This window comes from Gekko japonicus, unplaced genomic scaffold, assembly GCF_001447785.1.
Source record: "Gekko japonicus isolate JY-2015 unplaced genomic scaffold, Gekko_japonicus_V1.1 scaffold408, whole genome shotgun sequence".
Lineage (NCBI taxonomy): Eukaryota > Metazoa > Chordata > Lepidosauria > Squamata > Gekkonidae > Gekko > Gekko japonicus.
In genome coordinates, this window is record NW_015163618.1 from 987,405 (window position 1) to 1,013,885 (window position 26,481).

Here is a 26,481-nt window from a genome sequence, read left to right on the forward strand (position 1 = left end):
GCAGCAAGGTCCATTGGGGCAGGGCATGGCGGGAGCCTCGTTCTCCGACCTTTCGGCCGAAAGAGCGACTCCCCCCTGGTGCGCCCTAAAGCGCCCCGGATCCGAGCTCCTCTCTTCCTGAGGGGCTCGTTCGGGTCTCCGCTCGCGCGGATTCCCTCCTCCACCGCGGGCGGGCGAGGCACCCTCAGGAGCGACCCGAGGATGCGTCCGCCATTCGCGGGAGCTAAATATGTAATTTGTTATATGTTTTATTGTATTTTACTCTGGCTTTGCCATATGTAAGCCGCCCTGAGCCATTGGGAGGGCGGGGTATAAATAAAAATAAATAAATAAAATGTTCGTGATCTGGACCTCTATAGATAAGGAGGTATCCAAGACCACACCCAAACTCTTGACAGATTGCACCGGTATTAAAAGGCGCACCATCAACAGTGAGAAATTGGGACCCCAATCCTGAATTCCCTCCACCCAGCCACAGAACCTCTGTCTTAGCTGGATTCAAACAGCTCTTCCTCAACCATCCCACCATGGCCTCCAGTCCCTCAGCCAGAGTTTGTGGGGCGGTGTCTGGGTTGCCACACATCAACAGAAACAGCTGGGTGTAATCAGCGTACTGATGACATCCCAGCCAGAAACTCCGTGCCAACTGGGCAAGGGGGCACATATAGATGTTGAATAGGGAGAGGACTGCCCATTAAGGAGTACCTAGCTGACACCCTCCTCCCTAGCACTACCCTCCGTCCCTGACCTCAGAGAAATGAGGTAAGCCACTCCAAGACTACTCCACAAACTCCTATGTCGGCGAGACAGTGGATCAACAGATCATGGTTGGCCCTGTCAAATGCTGCTGTAAGATCTAGCAATAACAGCAGTGCCGACCTGCCTTGATCCAGTTGCCTGTGGAGATCGTCCATGAGGGCGACCAACACCATCTCTGTCCCATGGCCAGGGCAAAAACCAGACTGGAATGAGTCAAGTGCTGATGTGTCATCCAGGAAATGTTGGAGCTGCTCTTCATGTCTTTAAATGACCAAGAGCTCTCTATCATATTAGAAAGAACACACATTACATTCTCTATACATGTGCTCCCAAAGCTCACAGCCCTTTTAAAGTACTAGTCCACTTGTACTTCCTCCCACTTTGTTCATGCATTGCAGAAGGAGACTACACAACCTCCGAAGGAGGGGGGGAAGGCCCCCCTAAATAGTCTCACAAAACAGTGCAAAAAAAGCAAGGGAAGAATTAACTCATGGGAATATGTAGAGGGATCCATGACACATTTAACACACAGAAATCCAAACAGCTGATAGCCAACATCTAAAGCCTCCCAGTCACTCTGCCCCCTGGAAATAGATACTTCTGCTCAGTTTGGGAAATCGGCACTGAATGCTCAATGCAGTCTGAAATCAGCCCTTCCGCCTAGCAAAAGAAGCTCTTAAAAGGATATTTCATCCAAATTAGTGGCCCTAAACCTCATTCACCTTTAGTACTCACTCCTATTAAATGCCATCACATATGTATATTTGCATTGTTAGTACAGTGGATGAGCAAAACTCTACTTGTGAGGCAATTTTTAAATCCCAAGATAGGATCTAAGAATATTCAATGCTATCCTTGCTGCCTGTTTTCCTGGAAAATTAAAAGACCTACATCTTAAAGGACCTAATGTTGCTCATCCTTACTGCACATACAGAAGTTATTAGGCAGTGAAAAGAGGCACAAGCCCCACAATTCTCCATTGACGGTCACTGCATATGAGAGACCTTGCTTCAGTGGAGGAATTAACTCGCCAGAATTCATTCATCCAGAAAGCCAGACAAAACAGACTTTGTACCAAGTTGCATGTTCTGTAAATTGAGAACTTCCTTCTTATGCATAAATTTCAGTCATGCAGTAAGTTATTTTAGGTTGACCTTTTAAAGGCTGATTTTTTTAAAAAACAGTGCACTGTAATAAAACACTTTGAGCTTTTTATACTTAGTCTTATGAAGGGTGTACTATTCTCTTGGATGCAACTCTGTTAAAATAAAAAAGTATAAAAAGAAATTATAATTGCAGCGGACAATACTTCTCATAGAAGGGCTGCTATTTCCAAGGCGCATATTTTAGTGCAAGTGCGTGCAAAGTAAGCTGCCTCTCCAGGATGAATGGGCCTTATCCAGATGCAACACACTCTTTTTCTACAAAAAAGTATAGGTAACTAGACACCTAATCTTACATTTAGCCGTACACTAGTCTCCCCAAAGCCTTTCCTACTGACTGGATATTCAGCTGAACTTGCCTGGATGAGTACAGTGCTCCTGCCCTGTGTGCCCTTTCCCCTCCCACAACACTCAGGCAGTTCTGCCACTGCAGTTCTTGGAAACAATACCTCATGTTTACACAATGTTCTCTTGGTTGGTGCCCTAATCTGTTCTATGATCAGTCAATATTGAGTAATCCTGCTGAGGACGGAATGTATAAACGTTGTAAATGCTGTGGATAATACAAAAACAAAAAACAAAGCAGGCAATTAAATTTCTCTTTTATTAATCTATATAGTAAAGGTAAAGGTTCCCTTGCTCGAAAGCCAGTCGAATCCGACTCTAGGGTTGCGGTGCGCATCTCCGTTTCAAAGCCGAAGAGCCAGCGCTGTCCAAAGACGTTTCCGTGGTCATGTGGCCGGCATGACTAAACACAAAGGCGCACGGAACGCTGTTACCTTCCCACCAAAGTGGTACCTATTTATCTACTTGCAATTTCTTGCTTTTGAATGGCTAGGTTGGCAGGAGCTGGAACTAGAGACAGGAGCTCACTCCGTCATGCAGCACACTTGGATCTCGAACTGCTGAACTACTGACCTTCCACAGCCTGCAGTTCAGCATCTTAACCACTTGAGCCACTGCAGCTCCAGTACTTACTCTACCCTTTTATGTTCTTAACATGGGTTTAAAACATGCAATTATTCCAAGTAGGGAGAGTCAGGTGGGTAGTTATGTTGGTCTGAAGCAACAGAACAACATTCGAGTCCAGTGGCACCTTTAAGCCTATACCCAGAATTAGACCTTTGTTGGTCTTAAAGGTACTACTGGACTCAAACTTTGTTTAGTTATTCCAAGTGTTTGACTAACTGGAAGCCTTTTAAAATGTAAGATCACAGAGCCAAGCTTTGCTGTAATCTGTCTTAATATTGCTTCATTTGCACACTCAAGTCTGATTGAATGAATTCCTTGTTGCATACAGCTGTTAAAATTTTTACCTTTAGTCAAGTATACTTATTTTGACAGTTTCTGTATAGCTATACACTAATTGCTGCACACAGTTTGAAGCAAACTGAAGAATGAACAGTTCAACTAGATAAAGCTTTGTCTTGAAACAATGAGTCGTGGGACCATGAAGTGACACTGGAATTATTCCTAAGTGGTGCTCAAGATATGGCATGAAATGTGTTGCTGAGCTGAGTGGCAACAGTGATTACAGTGCTATTAAATTCAGCATTCATGTAAATCTAATGTTGCCCAGAAACTCCAACATTGTCACATTCAATTTCAAAAAAAGAAGCTTCTCAAAAATGAGTTTACTGAAAAGGGAGAGCAAAAAGTCAAATATATCCACTCTGTTTCTGAATTACTTAAAACCACAATGACAGACAGTCAAATAGACTGACATGGTCCGGAAAGATATCACAAATTAACCATGAGACAATCTTGTGGTTAATAAGTGGAGCTGAGGAAGCCATAAAACGCAAGAAGGCTTCCTTTGAAAAGTGGAAGTCTTGTTCAAATGTGGAGAGGAGATCCATACATTCTTACAAAACAAAATATGTGGCAGGGTCACTGCTTACTTCTTCAGATATCTGCTAGTCTTTGCTACTGGACTCTTGCTCTTTTCTACTGCTACAGACAAACAAAGCTACCCCTCTTGAAAAACAATGTTGATGATAAAGAAAGCACAAAGAGAATTTGCAGTGCATAGTGTTTAAAATATAACGACAACTTAAACAATCTTTAAATATACAAGAAGCAGAAAACTGGCCAGGGGGGAGGTTGTTAGACAAGAGAGTAAAAAAGATTGCTACAGTTAGATACAGAAATTGCAGTTAAGCTAAAGCTATAGCTCTTTGAACAGATTCAGAATGTTCCATTAACTACCAGTTTTGCATTTATTCCAAAAGCAGTAACTATGCAATTTGATTCGTCCAAAACACTAGATAGGCTACTTTAAGTCAAAGCCAACATGAAAAATATGTGCAAAAATAAATGCTGAGTAGTCAATATTATACTCACCAAAGCTTTAGGTCTTCTGTCATGGTCAACCATGTCCAACAAGGGATAGATTTCCCGCAGCCTGTCAACTGTAATAAGCTGACGAAATCCAAGTCTAAGAAAATATTTCTTAAGGATAACAATGGGCACATGTTGATAAAACAAAACAGCCAAATTTAAATTCATGCTAACTATATAAGAACAAGGGTTTTCCTCACTTTCTGGGAGGACACGTAAAGGGAAAATGTGGTGAACAGCTTTGGACTTACATCCTTAGAGACTCATCCTATTGTAAATACATTCTGACAGTTGGCTTAGAGACTTTCTAAAGTATTAAAAGCCAGCTCTGAAACCCAAACTAGGGTCTCCCCAATGTCAACCCCTTTCCTTTTTCCTCCAAGTGTTTAGTATTAGGAAACAATATAATAAATCAGTGAATAGTTGTTCAGACACAGTAGGGATCCATTAGCTTCACAGGTGAAATAAACCATTTGAAAGACAGGAAAGTTCATATGTAAGGTAAACTGTATTTTCAGCAATGAATGACTGTTTGCTCCACTCTGCAAAATTAAGCAATTTAACTAGAAAAAATATGAAAAATTACAGATGCAGCAGGAACTCCAATAAATTTTTAGCAATTTTTTTACAGTGGCATTTCCCACAGCCACTTAGAAGTTGTTTTACTTAATATTAGATTTTCATCAGAAAGTACAACAGCTTCCAAGAACCAGTTTAGTATTAAGCCATTGTATATTTACACTCCAATATGAAATATATTTAATTAGAATCAAGACCCTTATACGAAAATGAAATCTTGCTAATACAGATAACATTTAGAAGTTCTACTACTAAATGAAATATAAGCTTTATTTACTCATTCTAAAGAATTTTGTGAGGATCTTACTTAGTGAAGAACTTGTATTTGGCAAGATAACTAGGCAAGTTAATCAGTAACTTTCATGCAAATGGTTAGGTTCTACCACCTCAAACTGAATATCACACTCACAGCTTCAGGGGTCATTTCATGGAAAAAGAGGTGCAGGAGCTCATTAACATAACTGATTAGCATAACTTATTTGCATATGCCACACACTCTGACATCACCGGAAGTGTGTCAGAAGGCAACACCCACTGCTCAGGCTCCACTGGACTGTTTTGGATTGCTAGCTATTCTGGGGGGGGGGGGGGGGGGCAGACCGGCCCTCGGGGATTTGGTGCAGATCAGTCCTCACAGAGGAGGGAGAGCTTGTACCTGAATAAAACTTGGTCTTAAAGGTACCACTGGACTGTTTTGGACCGGGGGATGGGGGGGGCTCTGCAACTTACCTGCTTCTTGCTCTGACTGTTGGGAGCAGGGGGTGGGGCTTGTTGCATGAAATGACCCCTGCACATCTTAATACTTTTCAAAAAACCAAAATGATCCCTGCACATAGCAAACTAGAAAGTTGAGAAGGCTAGACGAGAACTCCTCTCCCTACCATATAATATTCCAGGCAGAATTTTTGTATTAAGAAGAAAAAGTTGGGGGTGGGGGGGGATTCAAGCATTTATTTATTTATTTATTATTTCAACTTGTATCCCGCCTTGCCAGACAAGCTGGCTCAAGGCGGCTTACAGATATTAAAGTACAATAAAAGCATAAATACAACGATATTCATATAAACTACATAAAATACTACCATAGACAATACAGTAGATTGGAGCATTCATTAAACAATCCCTTAAATGAAAGGCGGTATCCAACAGCATATCATAGGGCCATGATGTAGTCTGGTGGCTCATTTATCAGTGGCGGCTCCTAATTGAAAGCCTGGTGGAAGAGCTCCGTTTTGCAGGCCCTGCGGAACTGAAGTGCAGGCCCTGCATTCTGAAAGAAGGAGTTGATATTCTCCAAGTATTCAGAAAAAGTGTTGTGTTTGCTTTAAAAAAGTCCCACAACTACCACGTGGGGACCAAGAGATGCACACAAATACCATCCTCCTGCAGCAAAAGTAGTGTATAGGAGAAAAATCTCAGGTGCTGGGCTGAGGAGGGAGGGGAGGTGAAGAAAGACTGGCCTCAGGAACAAGCACATAGCCACGGTGGGGCTCCCTGGGGCTAAGTCCCACCCTGAATCTGCCTTGCCCCACCTGCCCTCCACCCCCACCTGCCAAGCCCACTGCGCCACAGCCATGCCAGCCTGCACCACAAATCTGTGTGATGCTGTGTCCTGTCACTGTACCCTGACCCCTGCTCCTGATGCTTCCTTGGAAGTTCCTCCTCGTCGCCAGTGCATTTGTAGCTGGAAGCCATGGAAGCCTGAGTAGCCTAGTGTAACACTGTATTACTGTATGCAGTTAAGAACAAAGTTGGGGGGGGGGAGGACTCAGGGTCTCTCATGTCCTGCCTAACCTGTTGGTGCTTTGGCAGCTGTTGAGGCTTCAACCTCTACGCTGTTAGCTGCCTTCGTGGTGCTCACACCCACCTGCCCAGTCGCCCTGTGACGGGAAATGGAGCAATGAGCCTGACTGCCTGGCTTCGCTAACTGACCGGTGCAGTGGCAGTATTGATGGCAGAGGAGGAGGCCTGAGGGAGCCTGGCAGTGCCCAGTGCGGCCATTTTAATTTTTTTTTTACATTGGAAGTGATGTCATGACCCACAGTGCCCCACCATGAAAACTTTTCTGGCTATGGGCCTGCTCAGGAATCCTCCCACCAACCATGAGATCCCTCAAGAGAGCACAAGAAGTATGACCTATGAAGCGCTCAGTGGGAAATCATCACTGAATTTCTCGTACGTGAAGTCAGCAACATCTTTTTGAAAAAATGTCACAGTGGAGAGGTGGCAGTAAGAAAGGAAAGGGAAGAATGTGGAGGAAGAAATCATTGTTTGAACAGCACATCCTCTACAACAAATCCCCCACACCAACAGTTTAAACAGCAAATCCTCACCCTTGCTTTCAGACTGGATGCTATTGTGGTGCCTCATGCCCTGATCCCATTATAGTGACTAGACAGCTGAGCAAGGAATCATGGGTGAGGGGATGAATAGGGACAGCAAGAAGAGGCATCATTCCCCCTTCCACTTGTGATGTACTAATTTAATCAAAGTTGAAGAGAGATGTTCATTATAAGCAATCGCTTACATTTTCAAAGGATACTGCTTAGCGATATCAAGAAGTGGTCCTTGCCCAGATGCAAGAACACATTTGTCATGATAGCGTTTGAACATTCGTAGAGGGCTGTGGGACATGATGACTTGGTCTTGAGAAATCTAGTCGAGGAAGAACAGAAAAATCAATCGTTTCATCCATACCTTCTCTTCTTACCCTACTTGATAGCAGACAAGAGGTTCTGACAATGGAATTTACCTTTTGGCTTTACCTTTCCTATTCCAGTTAAAGAAAGGAGGTTCACAGGTAAGCAACAGCAAAGCAATGAGAACACAGATATTTCCATTATGTGTAAAGCTGATGTATGGAGAGTTCTCTCAACACTCTATCTACGCTGACTCCCCCCCCCCGCAAAAAAAAACCTCTGAAAAATGACTTCTACCTTTGTTAAGAACTGTAAAGTGTAGCAAAAGTTTAAAAGGTTACAAAAATTACAGAAAAAGACTTATTATGTACGAATAATGCAAGACCATTCTTTCAAGATCAAAAGCTTGGATGATATATCTATACTCCATGCACACTTCATTGCAGGAACTGCAGGTAGTGTCTGCTATGCACCTTGATCCTCTTGAGCTAGGAACTTGGGCTCACTGAAAAAACAGTGAAATTGTGCAAGAGGAAGTGCCTAGCAGCATAAGAAGTGAGCCCTGCAGTTAAGAACTACCTCTCAAGTAGCTGGCCCTGGAATGAAGGGTACCTCGAGCAAAGGTATAGGATTGAACACAAAAGACCTTGAAACAGTTACTTACTGGCACTCCCAAAAGATGAGATAGCTGGTCTGCTTTCTTCTGACGAAGGCAATTTCCTGCATTGGTGACAAATACAACAGGCACCAAGAACTGTCCTTGAGAATTCAGCAGTTTCTGAAAGGCTTTTCTTGCAGCAGGAATCGGTGTCTTTCCTCGTACCAATACCCCATCAATGTCAAACAGAAAGCCAAAGGGAGGCTGTGTGTTGCTCTGTAATAAGAGGGGGAAAGCAGGACTCATTACCCTTTACATTGCATTCACTCTAGTAAATAAATATTGCATTTATTTTCATCCAGGGTTCTTCCTCAGGATACTGCTAACATCTTAAAGCCAAATGCTTCAACTCTGGATCGCTTCTGTATGCTTCAGATATTTCTAGTTACACTAATTATATAACATCTCAGCATGCGTACAAATGACAACATTCCTCCTAAAGCTGGTTTTCACTCTTCTTGGTGTGGGTATATTTGACAAGAAATTAGCAGATAAGCAAGCCTTAGTAAAACATATTTTTGGTTTTAGAAGCGAGCGCCAGAGAGGAACAACTAGCCAACGAACCACCGGGAAGAGAGCTGATCCGATCTAGAAAGCCTCCACCTGGGTGCCGGTAGGCAGCCCCATCCCCAGTACAATGTGCCCCAAGTTAGGATGAAATGTGCTTAGCACCCCCCTATGTAAACTGCCCAGAGACCCCCTACCAAGGGGTTAGGGCGGTATATGAAATCGAAGGTTAAATAAATTTTTAAAAAATTATTTTTCAGCCTTCAGGGTTCTATACATTAATGACCACATTTTCAAAGTTATTGCAAGCACAAAGTCTAATAATAAACCCTTCTTGTAATTTTATTAAAGCTATGACAAAAGGGTTGTAGTCTATTAATAAAGTTAACGCCTAACCCTAACTGTACATCTCTCCAATTTCTTATTATTGCTTCCAAAAACTCCATTTAATGGGATTTTGGAGCCAGTACAGAAGGCAATTGTTTAAGAAATGAACTGATATAGTACCACTGAATGGTGTAAAGCTAGCTATGGCAATAACTTCATGCACATCAGGCATTTTTATGTCATACAGCAAAACACATTCTGTTCCCTGAGAAAATTAATCCTGCCTAGAATTCCATTAACTGTTTGAAATACTTCTCAGATTTAGATAAAAACAGTGCTGTGGACACAGAAAATGCTGACAGTCATTCTGGAGTCCAGAGATTTGTTTCAGAACCGGCTGAATACTTTGAAGTCTGACAGCTGTCACAACTTTGATTTCCACAGAGTCAAGTGGGAATATGTCTTCATTTAGAACTGATATTTAAAAGTGCTGGATGCACCTGGATTGTTTTACCACACTCCCACAAACACATGAACATACATTAGAGCACCTGCTTGGCATGCGGAAGGTCCAAAGATTATTCCCCACGAACTCCAGGTAAAAATGTTCATGTAGTAGATGATGTGAAAGACCTCCACCCAAAGCCCTGGAGAGCTGCTGCCAGTCTGAGTAGACAATACTGATCTGGATAGACTGAGGGTCTGATTCAGTATGAGGTATTCATGTGTTCATGGGACCACCCAACCTATTAACTTTTCCAGGATTCTGACTTCAGCCAACCTCTTACTTTTATTCTCTCCCACCTTGAGATAAGCCGCCCCCACGCTTCTGGTATTCTGCAAACTATGTAAAGCAGAACTGTTCAGGAGGGCATTTTTAAATAAAGGCAATAGGGCAATATTATAATGCAATGGTTCAAGAAGATGATTTAACAAAGGGAATGGGGGCATGGGCTACACTACTGCATATATTATCTGTCTGCTATACATTGTTTCCTACCTCTGTAATTCCACTTTTTGGCATTGTTAACATATCATGTCAAACTCACGGTCTGTAATCCTTGTCCTGTCACTTCACTTACCTGATGTTTTATTCTGTTGTGCCCCCTGATGTACATTTGTGTAATCTGCCTTGAGCCTCAATGAGAAAGACTACAAATAACGTAAATAAACAGATAATGCAATTCAGGCAGGTGAGGAAACGACTACATCCAGCACTTTAAATATCAATTCTAAATGAAGTCATTGTCCCATTTGACACTGTGGGAGTAAAAGTTATGACAGTGGTTATAGTCTTCAGTCAGTTTTGAAACAAGTCTTTGGAATCCAGAATGACTGTCAACATTTTCTGTGTCCACAGCACCATTCCCCCCCCTAAATTTGAGAAGTATTTTAAAACAGTTAATGAATTCTAGCCTCGATTAATTTCCTCAGGGAACACAGCCAGATAGCAAGAGAAAGTGCAAACTGGGTGGTTTAGGTTCTTTTTACATGGAACACTACAACAAAAAGCAAGAGAAACGTTCTCTCTAGCAATATAAGCAAATTCTACTCTTCCACAGATAATATAAAAGAATCACCATGTTTCAGCAACAAAAAAAGGCAAGTGAATGTACATGTTAAAACACTTAATAAAACATCTTGTCTAACAGTAATAATTAACATTTGAATAATCTGAAGATTATATTCTCTCTTTTTTGAGCAACATTATTTTCCATTTTTCCATTTTTCCATTTTACAACCACCACACCATAATCGCTGTGTTTTACATTATTTAACATACATTAAAACATATAAACAACTTTGATCCTACATCAAGTAAAAAACAAGAATAAGTACTAGCATTTCCCTCCTTTATTACCTAACTTTTACCTATCTTTAGCCAGTCATATACTATTCCCCATCTTTCCCAAAAAGTCTTGAAGATTATATTCTCAAAGGCAATCGATTATGGGCATGTTTAAAATATACATGAAACATTTACACAACCAATTATCACTCTGTGGTAATGCAGGAATTTCTATACATTGTCAATAGATGAAAGTTTTCCAGAATATTTGCAGAATTTTTTGTAGTAAAGAGTTGAAAATTTTTGCTTCCACCCCATAACTGACAAAGTTTAGCCATTAAAGATATGAGCATTTTGAAATTACAGGTGCCTGATGGTAAATCCACCTATAAACACCATCTCACACTCATAATGCAATGCAAACAACCCCATTATGCCTGTTCTACCTAGAAATAAATAAATTTCCAGTTCAAGCTGATTCAGGAAGCAATGCAGGAGCTCCCTCTCATTCAACCATTTTTGACTGTAAACTCTACTTGGGGGGATACCACGTGATGACAAAACAGAGAAGTTTTTTTTTTATTGCTAACAAAGGATTGAGTTGCTATATTTGAATACATTTTTTCTGCCCTGGTCCCAGTCTGGTGGAACATGCTCCCATATGAGATCAGGGCCCTGCGGGACTCACTACCATTCCACAGGACCTGGGGAAGTGGAGCTGTTCCCAGGCCTTTGGTTGAGACGGCAGGTGTCCAATAAAATCCTGCTCCCCCCCCCCACTGAAATTTACCACCTTTATGTGGCCCAGATTAAGAAGATAAAAATGGCAGCAGCTTGAAACCTGCATATGAACAGTATGACCTGTTTTAATATATGTTGTTTTATATTGTTTTAATATTTAATAATGTATTGTATTTTTATGATGTCTTGGATCTGTTTTGTGACTCACCCTGAGCCCGCTTGCGGGGAAGGCAGAATATAAATCGAAACAAACACATAAATAATTACATTTTGTATCTCTTATATGTTTTTGTGATATTTTGACCAACCTTTGCTTAAGAATGATTAAACATTTAAGTGAACAACAAAAAGGTAATCAATGCATGTTTGCCAGCATGCTTAAAAGGCTTTTAGTACAGAACAAACAAAAAATGAAAGAATCTCTGATGTGTAGGTATGGTGGTGGAACATGCCATCAAGTCACAGCTGACTTATGGTGACCCTGTTGGGTTTTCAAGGCAAGAGGCGTTCAGAGGTGGTTTGCCATGGCCTGCCTCTGTAATTGGTATTCCTTGGTTGGTCTCCCATCCAAATACTAGCCAGGGGTGCCCCTGCTTAGCTTTCAAGATCTGACGAGATCAGGCTAGCCTGGGCCATCCAGTGAGTAAATACCAGCTTTCCCCTCTGCTAGAGAACAAGTCTCATAATGCATCCTTTTCTTTACTATTGCAATTCATGATGGAAGGCTTGTATGAAATAATGAATGTCCATGCCCTATCATATTATATACTAAGGCACAAAGACATGAGCAAACTGAGGCTGCATGCTTATTAATGGCTGTAATCCTGTCTATAAAACCTATTTTACTGCATGAGCATTGCTTTTGAATAAACAGGTATAGGACTGGGCTGTTAAATCTACTGTTTTAAGAAGAAATACCAAACTCAAGGAATCCACAACCTGATTCTTTTCCCTTTACTAGCCTGAGACTGATCTTCATTTTTACAAAAGCAAAGTAAATAAAACCATCCTTAGGACCTGCACATTTTGACAGACTCTAATATAAGCACTGGTATAAGCACAGGGCTCCACCCCACAAAACCTTCCCTTCCGTGCAATACTATACACCATGACTGGTGAAGTGTGGAGCACACTAGTTGAAAAGATGTTCACAGTGCATCTGCTTTCTGTCAGAAAAGAGCAAGCAGAAACTCTCTTTATACCAACAGGTATTGAAAGCCCCATTAAAATTTTGACAGGCTATTCTGAGGACATCAGCGTCAGGGTTCATTCATTGAAAAGAACCAGCAAATTTTGCTATCCAATCACATGAGCAAGTACACTAGTGTGAATCAACCTGTACATATGGGGAATCTGCAGCCATTTTCCATGTTCACAGGTGCATTTTTTCATTTCCTGGATCCCAAAGGTAACTTACCAGCTCCATTGGGCAATGGTTGGTTCAAACACCCCCCCCCCAATGTATGTCCCAGGCACACAGCTGCATGGGAGAACCTGGCAGTGTGAACTAGTCCACAGTATTTGAAGAGTGTCAAGACTACTTGGATCAGAACAGCATTTTTATACAATCAAGACATGGAGAAATATCTATCTTGAATAAAGAATCATGTCCTCATCTGGTTTACTCATGCAATATTTCCCAGTTTCTTATGCACAACATTAATACCGACTTCTCCACAAGGAAACTGGTGGTACTGTTAACACATGGATATCAGTTTAACAAAAAGAAAATGTCCAGTTCTGGTATTGCTATACATTGGATAGAGCAAGGGCAGGGCGAGAAAGGGAAGATTGCAAACTACATTGCAAAAACTTTTTAAAAATTATCAAACCCTCAACACTATCTGAAGAAGTGTGCATGCACATGAAAGCTTATACCCAGAATAAAACTTTGTTGGTCTTAAAGGTGCCAATGGACTCAGACTTTGTTACACAACAGCAGTGTTCCAGAGACATGTTAAGAACCCTGTAGTCTGAGGTTTGAACATTCATGCTTTAACGCATTTGGCTGTGCAGTTGAGAAAGAACTGACATACCTGCCAATTAATATAGGTGTAAACACATCCTGATTTGCCTTAAGATTAGTGCTTTCATATGTGAACAAAACTGAAGCTGAGACAAGTCAGAGATGGCTATTACAAAACAACCAGTTGCATAAATAAGTCATGAGCCATTTCTAGCTTGAGCTGGCCTTACATGTACCCGGTTTTATTCTCCAGTATGAGTTCAAGCAGTTCAGGAATAGTTCTCCCCACCTTGGAGGGGGAATAGAGAAAAGGATGAAAAAACCCTCTCCCCCTCAAAACAACAGTGCTCCTTGAAAAAAAGTGTGTGTAGGGGGGTCTTTCAAAGTGATCACAAAAGAAAGTGAGCTACTACTCTAAAAATGGTTAGATCAAGAAAAATGGCTCAACTCAGTCAACTAAAAATTAATCGGCCAGCAAGTGTTACTTAAAAAAAACAAAACAGGTACAAGTACAGTACTTATGAAAATCTGTAGAGGGCCAGTACCTATAAGAGAAAGAAAAGAGAATAAGATGGGGCAGAAACGTGTTAAGAACCAAATAGCATACGTTTCTAGAACTATTTTTTATTCTCATTTGCAAACTAGTTAAGGATGATTTAATTGGACGATATAACTCAAGTCTTAACAGTATCAGAGCAAAATGAGAAACCTGGAAGATTAGTTTAAGCGGGCCCTTTTTTTCTTCCTTAGATCGAGCCATCCCTCAAAAGGTACTGCCCGATCCCTCCCCCCACCCCGCGACAAGAGGAAGAAGCCCCGACAGTAAGACCTGCCCCCCAGTGGCTTCATCCCCGACCCCAACGCTTCCTCCGTCTCAGAGCGGCATCAGGGCTTGTGTGTGAGGCGGTGAATGCGGATGCATCAACCCCCCCGGGGGGGGGGCAAAGAGAGGTAAGGCTAGAGATGGAGCGATCGTTCTCCTCCTCCTCCTCCCCCCGCGATTACCTTCGTGCCCGCGCCGTCCTCCCCGGAAACGGCGGAGCAGCAGAGCCCCCTCAGCCCCAAAGATCCGGCGGCCGCGGCGCTCTTGAGGGACCGGCAGAGAAGCGGCAGCAGCCCCCTCATAGCGGCGCCTTCAAGGGACCGGCGGCCGATGAGTTCAGCCCAGCCACGCTTCCCCCTGAGACCTCGCCAAGGCTATGGATGCCGGCCTCATGTAGCTGTCCACTAGCTCCGTCCCCGCCCAAAAGCTACCCAGGGGGTGGAGCCTGTAGGGTTCCACCCCGCCCCCTGACCTACCTTTGTTAATTGTCAATCAGATCGGCCGAGGGAGGGAGCGAGGGGGCATCCGTCGTGGGAGAGGGTTCTTGCGGAATAGGTTCCCAAAATTCAAAGCTGACTTTTCTTGTTTTACAGGGCAGCAGCTTTGGCCAGGAATGGAATTGTAGAAACTGGTCCTCCTCATCATTTCAACTTTCTCTACTCCAGCTCAGCTACATTTGTCTGAATTGGTCTGCTGCCTTGTGAGAACACTTCAAAATTAACTTTTAACCCAAATTGAATATGCCTTTTATCCCACATCAAGGACTAGGATCCCAGTTTAGATGGCATTTATTTAGAAATTAAGACACCAGAAGACCAGAAAAACCAGATCACTGAGCTTGTGTATAAATAGATACTTTTTTTTTGCAAGTGTGGAAGTCCCTTTGATTTTTTTTACAACTACTTAACTTCTTTGTACAGCAGTTAACACTGACACCCTTAAGCTGCAGTCACACACGCTAAATAATGCACTTTCAATGCACTTTCCAACTGAATTTTTACTGTGTGAACTTGCAAAATCCATTTGGAAAGTGCATTGAAAGTGGATTTAGTGTGTGTGTGACCACAGCCTTAGTGTCCCCGGTGTGTTTTTCTGTACTCCTTTAACAATGGATTTCTGCACTCCATTCAACTGATGAAAATGCAGAAAGGAAGTAAACTCAAGGTAAAATACATGAGGCCCCTTCCTCTCCCTTGCTTCCAGTGAAACCGTAGCAAGGCTGTGAGTTTGGCCTGACACCTTGGAGAGCTGCTGCCTATCAGAGTAGACTGTAGTGAATCTAATGATTCAGTGTAGAAATGCAATGTAGGTATGTATTTAGTAAGTAGTTTTCCCTTGCTCGAAAGCCAGTCGAATCTGACTCTAGGGGGCGGTGCTCATCTCAGTTTCCAAGCCGAAGAGTCAGCGCTGTCTGAAGACATTTCCATGGTCATGTGGCCGGCATGACTAAACACCAAGATGCACGGAACACTGTTTACCTTCCCACCGAAGTGGTACCTCTTTATCTACTTGCAATTTCTTGCTTTTGAACTGCAGCCTTGTGTAAAACCAACATAAAACTAGTAGAGTTCCTCAGAGCATAAGGAACTGCCTGGTTGGACACTGAATCATTAGATCTTTAGCTCAATGCAGGATCAGCCTGGAGCATCCCTGACAAGTGTTTGTCCAGCCAGCGAGGGGGAGTTCACCACCTCCCTAGGCAGCTGATTCCAGTGTTGCACAATAAGTTTTTCCTCATATCCAGCCGGTATCTTCCCATCCTTAATTTAAACCCATTATTGCGAGTCCTATCTTCTGCTGCCAACCGGAACAGCTCCCTGCCCTCCTCTAAGTGACAGCCCTTCAAATACTTAAAGAGAGCAATCATGCCCCCATCAACCTCCTCTTCTCCAAACTAAACATTCCCCAGATGCATATCTACACTGCATTTCTACATTGAAGAGGTCAAGAACATAAAAAATCTTCTCAGCTGAACGTTATAGTGCATTACTCCAGTGATTATGGTACTCATGGCTTAATTCATTACTTTCCTGTGCGCCAACTATGATCTTCAGGCAGTCATATGTTGGCTATTCCACTACTTAGACTGGCCTATCTAACATCAACCAGAACCTGGGCCTTTTCCACCAGGCTCTTGCTCTGTAGAATTGGTTCCCTGAAGAGCTGAGAAGGCTCCTTGGAGATCTTCAGGAAATGCTTCAAGGCCTGCCTGTTTGCCAGGGCTTTTGAGGGGGTTTGAATGGCAGACATCGTGGGTGGGTGGGTTTAACTCAGAATGTTTTTAACTATTACTGTAAGCTGCCTTGAACCACAAGGAAAGGTAGAATATAAAGGTTTTTAAAAATAAAGCGTTCCATTTTACAGCTTACTAAAGTTCTTTACAAAAGAAAAGAGAGGAACTAGATTAAGCAATTCCTGAAGTGAGCTTGTTGATTGAATTCTTGATCACAAGTCTGTAACAGACCGAATGAACAGAACAGGAGGAGTTCCTAGAACAGTGTTATACAGCTAAACGTAAACTAGCTTTATTTATTTTACTTCATTTATACCATAACTTTCTTCCCATTAGGGACCCAAAGCTACTTACATTCTTCTCCTCTCCTCCATTTTATTCTCACAACAACCCTGTGAGGTAGGCTAGGCTGAGTATGCAACTGGCCCAAGGTCACCGAGTGGGTTTCAACAGCATAGCAGGGATTTGAACCTGGGTCTCCCAGATCCTAGTATGGCACTCTTACCCACTACCTCAACCTGACTCTCCTTCAGCTTTCTTTTAGGTTTACAGTACTAATGGTCATATAGGCTCTTTTTTTTAAAAAAAAGGTTACATCTTTAGCTCAATGTAGGATCAGCCTGGAGCATCCCTGACAAGTGTTTGTCCAGCCAGCGAGGGGGAGTTCACCACCTCCCTAGGCAGCTGATTCCAGTGTTGCACAAGAAGTTTTTCCTAATATCCAGCCGGTTGCAGCAGGTAAACAACATGACCTTTTGAACTGATACAGAATGGCATGGCACTGCATTGCAATATGCCTCTGTGACTTGATGGCTTCACATATGACGTTAATTTTTTCAAACAAGTTTTATATACTTTTGATTCAGTTGCTACTATAGACTGAAAGCACCTTTCTCATGGAACAATGCAAATTAAAGCAACTGAAAAACTTTAGTCCGATGACATCATTCTTTTCAGGACAGAGTGAAAGTTATGAATAAATGCATCTCTATAAAAAGGTTTTACTGAAAAAAAGTTTTGAGGAATTACAAAGGTGAAGCAGTATTTACAGTATTACTCGCTGAAATATCCAGCACTTTTGAAATCCAGCCACGTGAACAGCTACTCTGAAGAGCTTTGAACATGCTACTGAAAACAGCATTGTTTGGGTGGAGCACTTCAGTTCTGCTGCAAAACCAGAACAATACAGTTCCAACAGCTATAAAATGGGCCTTCCCATTCTATCCCAAAGGTTAAGCGAAATAAGCCTTCTGATAAATGCTATTGTATGCTACTCCATATTAGAATATGGACTTTCTAACCCAACAGCATTTACCACAGCAGAAACTGCTACATAAAGTAGAAATCAAGCAAATGCCAAGGTAACTGGAAAAGGAGAGGTTAAAGGCAAGGTCGCTGGTCATCTGGAGTCTTTGGGAAGGCTGAACATAAAACTTACTAGGACTGAGGTGCTGCAAAGAAATCTACTCAGGAAAAGGTCACTTGCCATTTTAAGCACTGGCAATGAGGACATTACATTCTCCAGAATCGAAGCGCTTTAAGTAGCGGCTCAAAGTCATCCACTGTTCTAGGATGGATTATAAACAGAAGTGTCACAAGTACTATTTACAGTCCTAGAAGCCTTTTAGCCTCTTCACTTTGAGCCATAAGAGCTTCACTGGCGTATTTCTGAAGAAGTTCCATCTTCTTTCTTCGGACGAGCGCTTCTTCAATCTGCAGGTTAAGCATAATCAGCTGTCAAATATATCACCGAGACACCACAGACTGCAAACAATTGATTAAAAGTGGACTAAGAATTCTGTTCACCCATCAAACGTTTAGGAAGATGCCAAAGGCAAAGGCTACCATTCCAGTCACAAAGTTTGGAAACTCTAGCATTTTTTGACTTGCTATTTTAAACAATTATAAACTCCATCACTACGTTTCGGGAACAGATGCACAAATTCCATGACATATTCCACTGTAGATACTCCACTGTGGTGATACTTAGGAATCACCACAGGTTCTGGGGAGGGATGGGCAGGAACTGGAAAAATGTGGTTCGTGTCAGTTTGTGGTTCATGGCCAAACCAAACTGAACCACAAACTGAACTGGGAAGTTGGTTTACGAACTGAACCAGTTCATGGCCCCACAAACCCTGTTGAAAGGGACTGCAATCCCTTTTAACAGGGTTTGCAGAAAGCCCGAACAACAACTGAGCAACGGGGGAGCAGCCTGCTCCCTGCTGCTGAGCTGTTTCAAGCTGTCTTGTGCAGTTCCTTTACACTTTGAAGGGATTGCAGAAGACAGCCTGAAAAACAGCCGAGTGGCCGGGAGGCGCTTCCCACCGCTCAGCTGTTTTAGGCTGCCTTCTGCAGTCCCTTTAAAATTTAAAGGGGCTGCACTAGATAGCCTAAAACAACTGAATGGTGGAGAGCAAGCTGCTCCCTCCCTTCAGCTGTTTTTCAGATTTTTCTGCAAACCCTATTTAAAGGGACTGCAATCCCTTTCAGTAGGGTTTGCAGGGCCACGAGGTGCAAGTGGAGGAGTGGGGAATCAAACCCGGTTCTCCCAGATTAGAGTCCGCACACTTAACCACTACACCAAACTGGCACTAGACAGTATGAATCAGCTGAGAGGCGGAGAGCACCTCCCTGATGCTCAGCTGTTTTTCAGCTTTCCTGGAGAACAGAACGCAGGAGTTTAAAAGGACTTGGGGTTCCCTTTAAACCTCTGCTTTCTGCTCTATCCACAAACCATCAAGAACTGCTTTAAAAGTTCATGACGGTAGACTCATCATGAACTTTGGTTTGTGAACCATGAACAGGGCAAAATTTGTGACAAATTTTACTTTGTGGTTCAGTTTGTGCCTATCCCTAGTTGCAGGGCCACTTCACATATCCTGCACTGATGTTTGCATGGAGCAAAGGATCTTTGCTGTCTTCCTCTTCCCACAGCAGCCCCCCGTGCCCTCCAAACAGTGGCTCCTGAGGGCTGGGAAGTCCTCATGGAATATTGGAGGATGCAGTACAGATGACCGTGGCACTAATGCAGAAACTTATTTGGGCAGAACACAGTAGTGTTTGCTATCATTTCTCATTCCTGAACCCCGTCAACAATTCCTGTGTCTTGTCTGTCTTAAGTGCCAACATAACCTTGAAATTATCCATGCATCTTGCCTTTTCTCTTTGTTTCTTACCTCTTGTTGTGATGGCACTGGGACATGAGCAATAAACTTCTGCTGGCTGTCCTCACCTTCCTTCTCCTTTCCACTTTCTTCATCAGACTGTAACACATTCAGAACACATTAATGCAATTTACAGTTTTCTTCAGTACACTACTGGAAAGTAACCTTAAAAGAAAGCGATAGACATGTGTGCGCAAGATAACAGAAACCGAGTGCATTCAGCAGTGGGAAATGAACCTTCATGCACACATGCACTCCCGCCCTCCTTTCTGCTCACAACTAGCTTTGCACAGCTGTTTCTCAGCAGGTGAGCTCATATAGAATAACTGCTTCTGGGAGAAAAACAGATGAGATAAAAGAGTTTCAGAGGGGAAAAGTGCAAGCTGATAAAGGTTTTTAATTCCGCTCTCCTGCACTTAAGAACATAAGAACATAAGAACATAAGAGATGCCAATGTTGGATCAGGCCAAAGGCCCATCCAGTCCAACACTCTGTATCCCACAGTGGCCAGAAATACCAGTGCCATCAGGAGGTCCACCAGTGGGGCCAGGACATTAGAAGCCCTCCCACTGTTGACCCCCCCCAAGCACCAAGATGACAGAGCATCACTTGCCCCAGAGTCCCTATCTATACCTTGTGGCTAATAGCCACTGATGGACCTCTGCTCCATATGCTTATCTAATTCCCTCTTGAAGCCGTCCATGCTTGTAGCCGCCACCACTTCCTGTGGGCCATGTTGACGCCCACTCGCCCAAAATTGACAGATCCCTTTGGAGTGCCTCACAATCCTCACTGGTTTTCACCACCCTGAACAACTTCGTATCATCCGCAAATTTAGCCACTTCACTGCTTACTCCCAACTCCAAATCATTAATGAACAAGTTAAAAAGCAGTGGACCAAGTACTGATCCCTGTGGTACCCCACTGCTTACCACCCTCCACTGAGAAAATTGCCCACCTACACTCACTCTCTGTTTTCTATGAACTAGCCAGTTTTTGATCCATAAAAGAACTTGTCCTTCTATCCCATGATTTTTGAGCTTACTTAGGAGCCTTTGATGAGGAACTTTATCAAAAGCTTTCTGGAAGTCAAGGTAAATAATATCTATTGGAGCCCCCTTGTCCACATGTTTGTTCACCCCCTCAAAGAACATTAACAGGTTAGTGAGACAAGATCTTCCCTTACAGAACCCATGTTGAGTCTGCCTCAATAGGTTTTGTTCATCTATGTGCCTACTAATTCTTTCCTTAATAATGGTTTCCACCAATTTACCCAGTATCGACGTCAGACTGACTGGCCTGTAATTTCCCGGATCTCCTCTGGAACCCTTTTTAAAGATGGGAGTGACATTAGCTACCTTCCAATCCTCATCTCAGCAGGTGAGCTCCTATAGAATAACTGCTTCTGGGAGAAAAACAGATGAGATAAAAGAGTTTCAGAGGGAAAAGTGCAAGCTGATGGAGGTTTTTAATTCTACTCTCTTGCACTTTCAACAGTACCTCAATTTATATGGATTCAGAATGACCGAAGCGGAGCTGTACTGCTGCAGTGTCTAATTTGCACTACCAGAAACAGGAAAATGAGGCAATTCTCTTCTGTTTTCCTAACTTGGAGTACTAATTTCTACAGAAGGCTGAAAGACACTTAACGTCCTCAGGAGGCCTCACGGCTTCCCAAGTCTGTAGGCTACTGAAGTTAGTATTTCACGATTAATTCATCCAACTGCAGAAAAGTGCAGGGTAACAAAATTAGATTGTATCCACTGTGGACATGATGAAGAATTAAAACCTGCCGGGCTATCCAAGTTAGTTAACAATTAAGCCACTCTGCATGTAATTCTTTTGCATCCATGATACACTGTCCTGAGTAGGGCATCAAGGCCTGGAACTGCTACAGCACCTCATCATCATTTACTGCGTAGATGTTTTCTTCCTCCTCCTCCTCTTCCTTGTCCCCTCTTGCCAGTCGTGCTTCTCTCTCTGTTTTCCATTTCTCCACTGCTTCTGCAATAACTGAGAAAAGTGTACAAAACGTTCCATAAATGTTGTACCAAAGACAATGAAGACTGAAAGGTGGTGGTGGGGAATCTGTGAACCTCGGGGACAAGAACCAAGCATCCCGCTGCCTGAAGGTGAAGTGAGATAACTGTGACAGAATCGGGTGCAGAAAGACAAGTTTATTCCATTTTTCTATCTACAGCTGTTTAACAAGTTAACTTTTACTGTTAAGCCCTGTGGTGGCAAGGATTTTTCTTCAAGCACAGACATTTTGGTCTGGCTTTTATATCCTTGAATGCCCCTGCCCCCTCCCCTGGCATGGTACAAAGAAGACAGTCTCTTTCCTGCTGGCTGCAAGTCCTTTAAGCAAAACAACCGCAAGAGAAGGAGAAGAATGACTCACTCAACTGAGTAATCAGGTATGAGACCAGCATGCGGAGATACCAAACAGTTGGGGGGGACGGGGGACATAGGAACAGGTGCTATTAACATCTTCCAAGAGCTAGTCATGCCTTAGGAGACAGAAACCAAATTGACAATGTGTTAATGACTGTCCAATGAGCATCCAACTAAGATCTATGTGATTCAGGTTCAAATCTCCACTCTGCTATAAAGCTTGCTGGGTGACCACGGGCCAGTCTCAAAGTCAAACCCTACATCACAAAGCGGTTGTGAAGAGAAAATGGAGGCTGGCACAATGATGCATACCTCCCTGAGCTCCATGGTAGGAGGGCAGGATAAAAATGTACTAAGCAAGCAAATAGTTGAGCACTGTGGTTTAACCTCAGGACATGCTGACAGTGGTGATAATACCCACTGTACAGCAATAAGCATGATTTAGAGTACCAGTAAGAGAGCCAATGGAAAATTTACTTGGGTTGGTGTTGGTTTGGTGAGTATTTTGTGTAGAAAACTTACTTGGGTTGTTTTCAATGATACTTTCAGAGCTGTTTGCTTACAGGCCAGTTCCCTCATGAGGGAAGGACAGGCAGGGATTTTTTGAGGTGCTTAAGTAATAGTTAATCCAAAAGCCCCCTTTCCAATCTATCAAATGCAAAGAATGACTAACCATAAGATCTACACAGAGCAGAAAGCTCACCCATTCTCATTCCAAACCTCAGCAACTGGAATAAGCTGTAATCTGATCAGATACAATATCTACTCCACAATCTAATTAAAACATATTTATTTATGAAAGGCTTGGCCAGTTTCCTGAATGCTGTGCTGTACCACTGAGCCAAGTAGCTTAGTTCAAAGTACTAGAATGATGGCAGGAAGGGAACTCTGCCGGAAGACCATGGTCACATCTACTTGTGCCATAATCAAGAGTAGGAGGTTGGTTATTTCCTCTTGGAAAGCCATCTTACTCCTTTCTAATTCCTTTCAATCTAATTCTTTCCCAAATACATGTATTAATTTCCTCTGTACCCATATGATCAGCAGCAAGAGAACTGAAGATCTATTTACTGCAGTGAACTGCTAAACAAGCAGTTTCAGATAAACAGCCCGATACATTTCAGCAGTGTTTTCTGAGTTTAGCATATTCAGCAAGAACAATACCATTACTATTTGAGTGCTGTACTCAGAAAGGCGCACTCAGCATGCTTACAGCAGAGGATCTCCATTACAGATTAACTTCTATTTTAATCTATGTTGTCAAACTATGTTAACCAAGCAAACTACAATTTGCTTGTGCCATAGTGCGACTTGAAGTCGGAACTGCAAAGCAGTTTGACCATGGCTTGCAGTTCTTGCTTTTTTGATTCACATACCTTAAGTTGTTAGCTGTCTTGGGTTTTATTTGGTTGGGATAGATATATAAATATATTGGGAAGAGGGAATTGCGGGGGGGGGGGGGGGAGCACGTATGTTTCCAGTTCTCTAAATCGTTGTTTGGATGGTGAGTAACATTATGCCTACAACTACTCTATATGGTGTAAGCGGTTAGAGTGTTGTGCTAGGATCAGAGAGATGGGGGTCTGAATCCCCACTCTAACATGGAAGCTCGCTGGGTGACCCTGGGCCAGTCATAACTCACTCAACCTAATTTCCCTCATAGGACTGCTGTGAGGATAAAATGGAGAGAGGGAGAATATCATAAGCCGCTTGGGGTCCTTGCTGGGGAGGGAAGTGGGGTTTAGATGAAGAAAACAAAAATAAAGAAATCTGCAGAGCCATAACTCTTGACCAATATAACACAATCTTTACATCAAAATGCTGGTGCCAGCTCTTTTCCCCACTAAGGACTCAGATGGCATGAACAGTTGCATTTGCAATGCCATCCACTGTTAATGCTTCCAGCTCTAATCCTGTGTTCTTGCTGGCACATAAGTTGTCACACACAAAGTTTAAGTAGGGCACTCTATTAAATCCTTCTTCTGATCAGTAAGAAGCCTGTCTTCAGTCAATCAATAAGAGTTCAAATACAACAAGCAGCATTACTGGAGCATTAAATAACACACAGCATAAGTAAAAATGCAAGGACAGTAACTTGCCCTCTTTTACCAACACAAAACAGAAGAGTTGCATATTGAGGAAAGTGAAACGAGCCGTTTGAAAAGGGCGAATGCAGCTCTCTACAGGAAACTGTACTTTGGGCTCCTGCAAATGGAATTAAGTGGAGGTGCAACCTCATTTTGCTCACAGTACCTTTTCTTTCATGTTCCTGTTCCAGTGGTTCCAAAACACCATCATCCTCATCTCTATAGCCATAGTATTCTGCATCAATAGCCTTCATGAGTTCAGCTCGAGTCTTCCTTGGAGGAGGAAGGGCTAAAGAGACAAGTGGAAAGTTCATTCTCAATCACCAAAAGAAAATGGGAATGGGAGCAGAGCATTAGCTCGCCAAGGAGATTCTACCAAGCAGCCACAGTCACTGAGCAAGGTACCCACAGACTACATACAGAATGCAAGTCTCCATTTCTCCGGCAGCTTCTTTGCTCAGACACTCAACCAACTACTTCCTTTCTTGGAAGCTGTTAAGCATCACTTTTTTTTGCTACCACCACTGCAAAGGCTCCAAAACGTCAACATTCACATTGTACATATGATTGTGAAATAACAAATCCTGCTGCGTCAGTGCTGCTTAATAGTAAGCTCCATTTTCATTTCATTATATTTAAATACACAGCAAAGATAACATTGCTTTTGAAAAACTGTCCAGAGCCTACAGCCAAACTCAGAATGGGCTCAACAGAAGTTTAATGCTGACTACTTTTTTGTGTGGTACTTATACTATTTGCTTTCAATGAAACTAAAAAATCAACCAAAGGCCTCAATACTAATCCTATATACTAATTCTCATACATACTAATTCTAATTGTGTTCGATCAGCACAAGGACCCCCTGCTCATTTGAGAGGCAGGGAGGAGGCACTTAGTCCCCTCCCCACTGCAGCCTCCCACCCTGCATGAGTGTTACACTCCAGTTGGGTGCCTCAACCCTGAGAACAAACTTCCCTAGGGTCAAAAATGGCTGCTAGGGGAAGGGGAAAGCTGGGAAGATTGGTGGACATCCTGCACTTTCGGCTGATGGATAAAAGGACCCAACTAGGGAAAGCTGGGAAGATTGGTGGACATCCAGCACTTTCTGCTGATGGATAAAACGACCCAACTCTCTGGTGCTGGGAGATAAGATACGTGAACATCCTACAATTTCCATTCCTACCTCAATATTTCTACACGTGGTATGTTTTCCATGAGGCTCCCCCTACCTCCAGCATCAGCTTTTTTGGTGGGAGCAGGTAAAAGTGGCAACTGGGGAAAGAGGTAGACACGGTAAAATGTGCCTCCACGAGTGGGAAGCCTGTAGGATTCAATACATTTTTTCCTATTTGTGGAATATTTATGTGTTTTCCCCTCTAACAGCATCGGACCTCTGTGGCCCCTGATACCAAGTTAGGATGGAGATTGTTATTCTCCTCATGCAACAGATAATTCTGAACAGAACAGAGGCTATAAGAGTATGTGCTTTAAATAAAAGCATTTTTGTTCAACTAAGCAGCTTTAAAATTAAGGCAGAGTGTTAGAGTGTTAGAGGCAGAAGAGGCTGAAGTGGACCGGTTCTATGAAGACCTACAACACCTCATAGAACTAACACCCCAAAAATGATGTCCTCATCATAGGGGACTGGAATGCTAAAGTAGGAAGTCAAAAGGTAACTGGAATAACAGACAAGTTTGGCCTTGGAAAGCAAAATGAAGCATGGCAAAGGCTAACAGAGTTTTGTCAAGAGAACACACTGGTCATAGCGAACACCCTTTTCCAACAACCTAAGAGGCGACTCTACACATGGACATCACCAGATGGGCAACACCGAAATCAGATTGACTATATAATTTGCAGTCAAAGATGGAGAAGCTCTATCCAGTCAGTAAAAACAAGACCTGGAGCTGACTGTGGCTCAGATCATGAGCTACTCATTGCAAAATTCAGACTTAAACTGAAGAAAATCGGGAAAACCACGAGGCCATTCAGGTTTGACCTAGATCGCATCCCTGATGAATATACAGTAGAGGTGAAGAATAGATTCAAGGGTCTGGATTTGATAGATAGAGTGCCTGAAGAACTATGGACAGAGGTTCGTGACATCGTACAGGAGGCAGCAATCACCACCATCCCAAAGAAAAAGAAATGCAAGAAAGCAAAGTGGCTGTCTGAAGAGGCTTTACAAATAGCAGAGGAAAGAAGGAAAGCAAAAGGCAAAGGCGAAAAGGAAGGAAAGATTTACCCAACTTAATGCAGCTTTCCAGAGAACAGCAAGGAGAGATAAGGAGGCCTTACTGAATGGACAA

The 26,481-nt window shown here is 42.7% G+C and overlaps 2 protein-coding genes across 2 annotated transcripts in view; both read right to left on the reverse strand.

Annotated features, from left to right (window-relative positions):
* LOC107107174 (cat eye syndrome critical region protein 5-like) overlaps window positions 1-14,593 on the reverse strand; it is a 22,400-nt gene extending 7,807 nt beyond the window's left edge. The window contains exons 1-4 of the mRNA XM_015407433.1: window positions 14,474-14,593; window positions 8,145-8,354; window positions 7,384-7,496; window positions 4,266-4,359 (exon numbers count right to left, since the gene is read on the reverse strand). Of these exons, the coding sequence (XP_015262919.1) occupies window positions 4,266-4,359; window positions 7,384-7,496; window positions 8,145-8,354; window positions 14,474-14,593 (537 nt within the window). The remainder of the gene's footprint in view (window positions 1-4,265; window positions 4,360-7,383; window positions 7,497-8,144; window positions 8,355-14,473) is intronic.
* A 2,923-nt stretch (window positions 14,594-17,516) lies between these two features.
* ISY1 (ISY1 splicing factor homolog) overlaps window positions 17,517-26,481 on the reverse strand; it is a 23,197-nt gene continuing 14,232 nt past the window's right edge. Inside the window, exons 8-11 of the mRNA XM_015407435.1 lie at window positions 24,339-24,461; window positions 21,592-21,704; window positions 19,704-19,790; window positions 17,517-18,237 (exon numbers count right to left, since the gene is read on the reverse strand). Of these exons, the coding sequence (XP_015262921.1) occupies window positions 18,130-18,237; window positions 19,704-19,790; window positions 21,592-21,704; window positions 24,339-24,461 (431 nt within the window). The 3' untranslated portion in view covers window positions 17,517-18,129. The remainder of the gene's footprint in view (window positions 18,238-19,703; window positions 19,791-21,591; window positions 21,705-24,338; window positions 24,462-26,481) is intronic.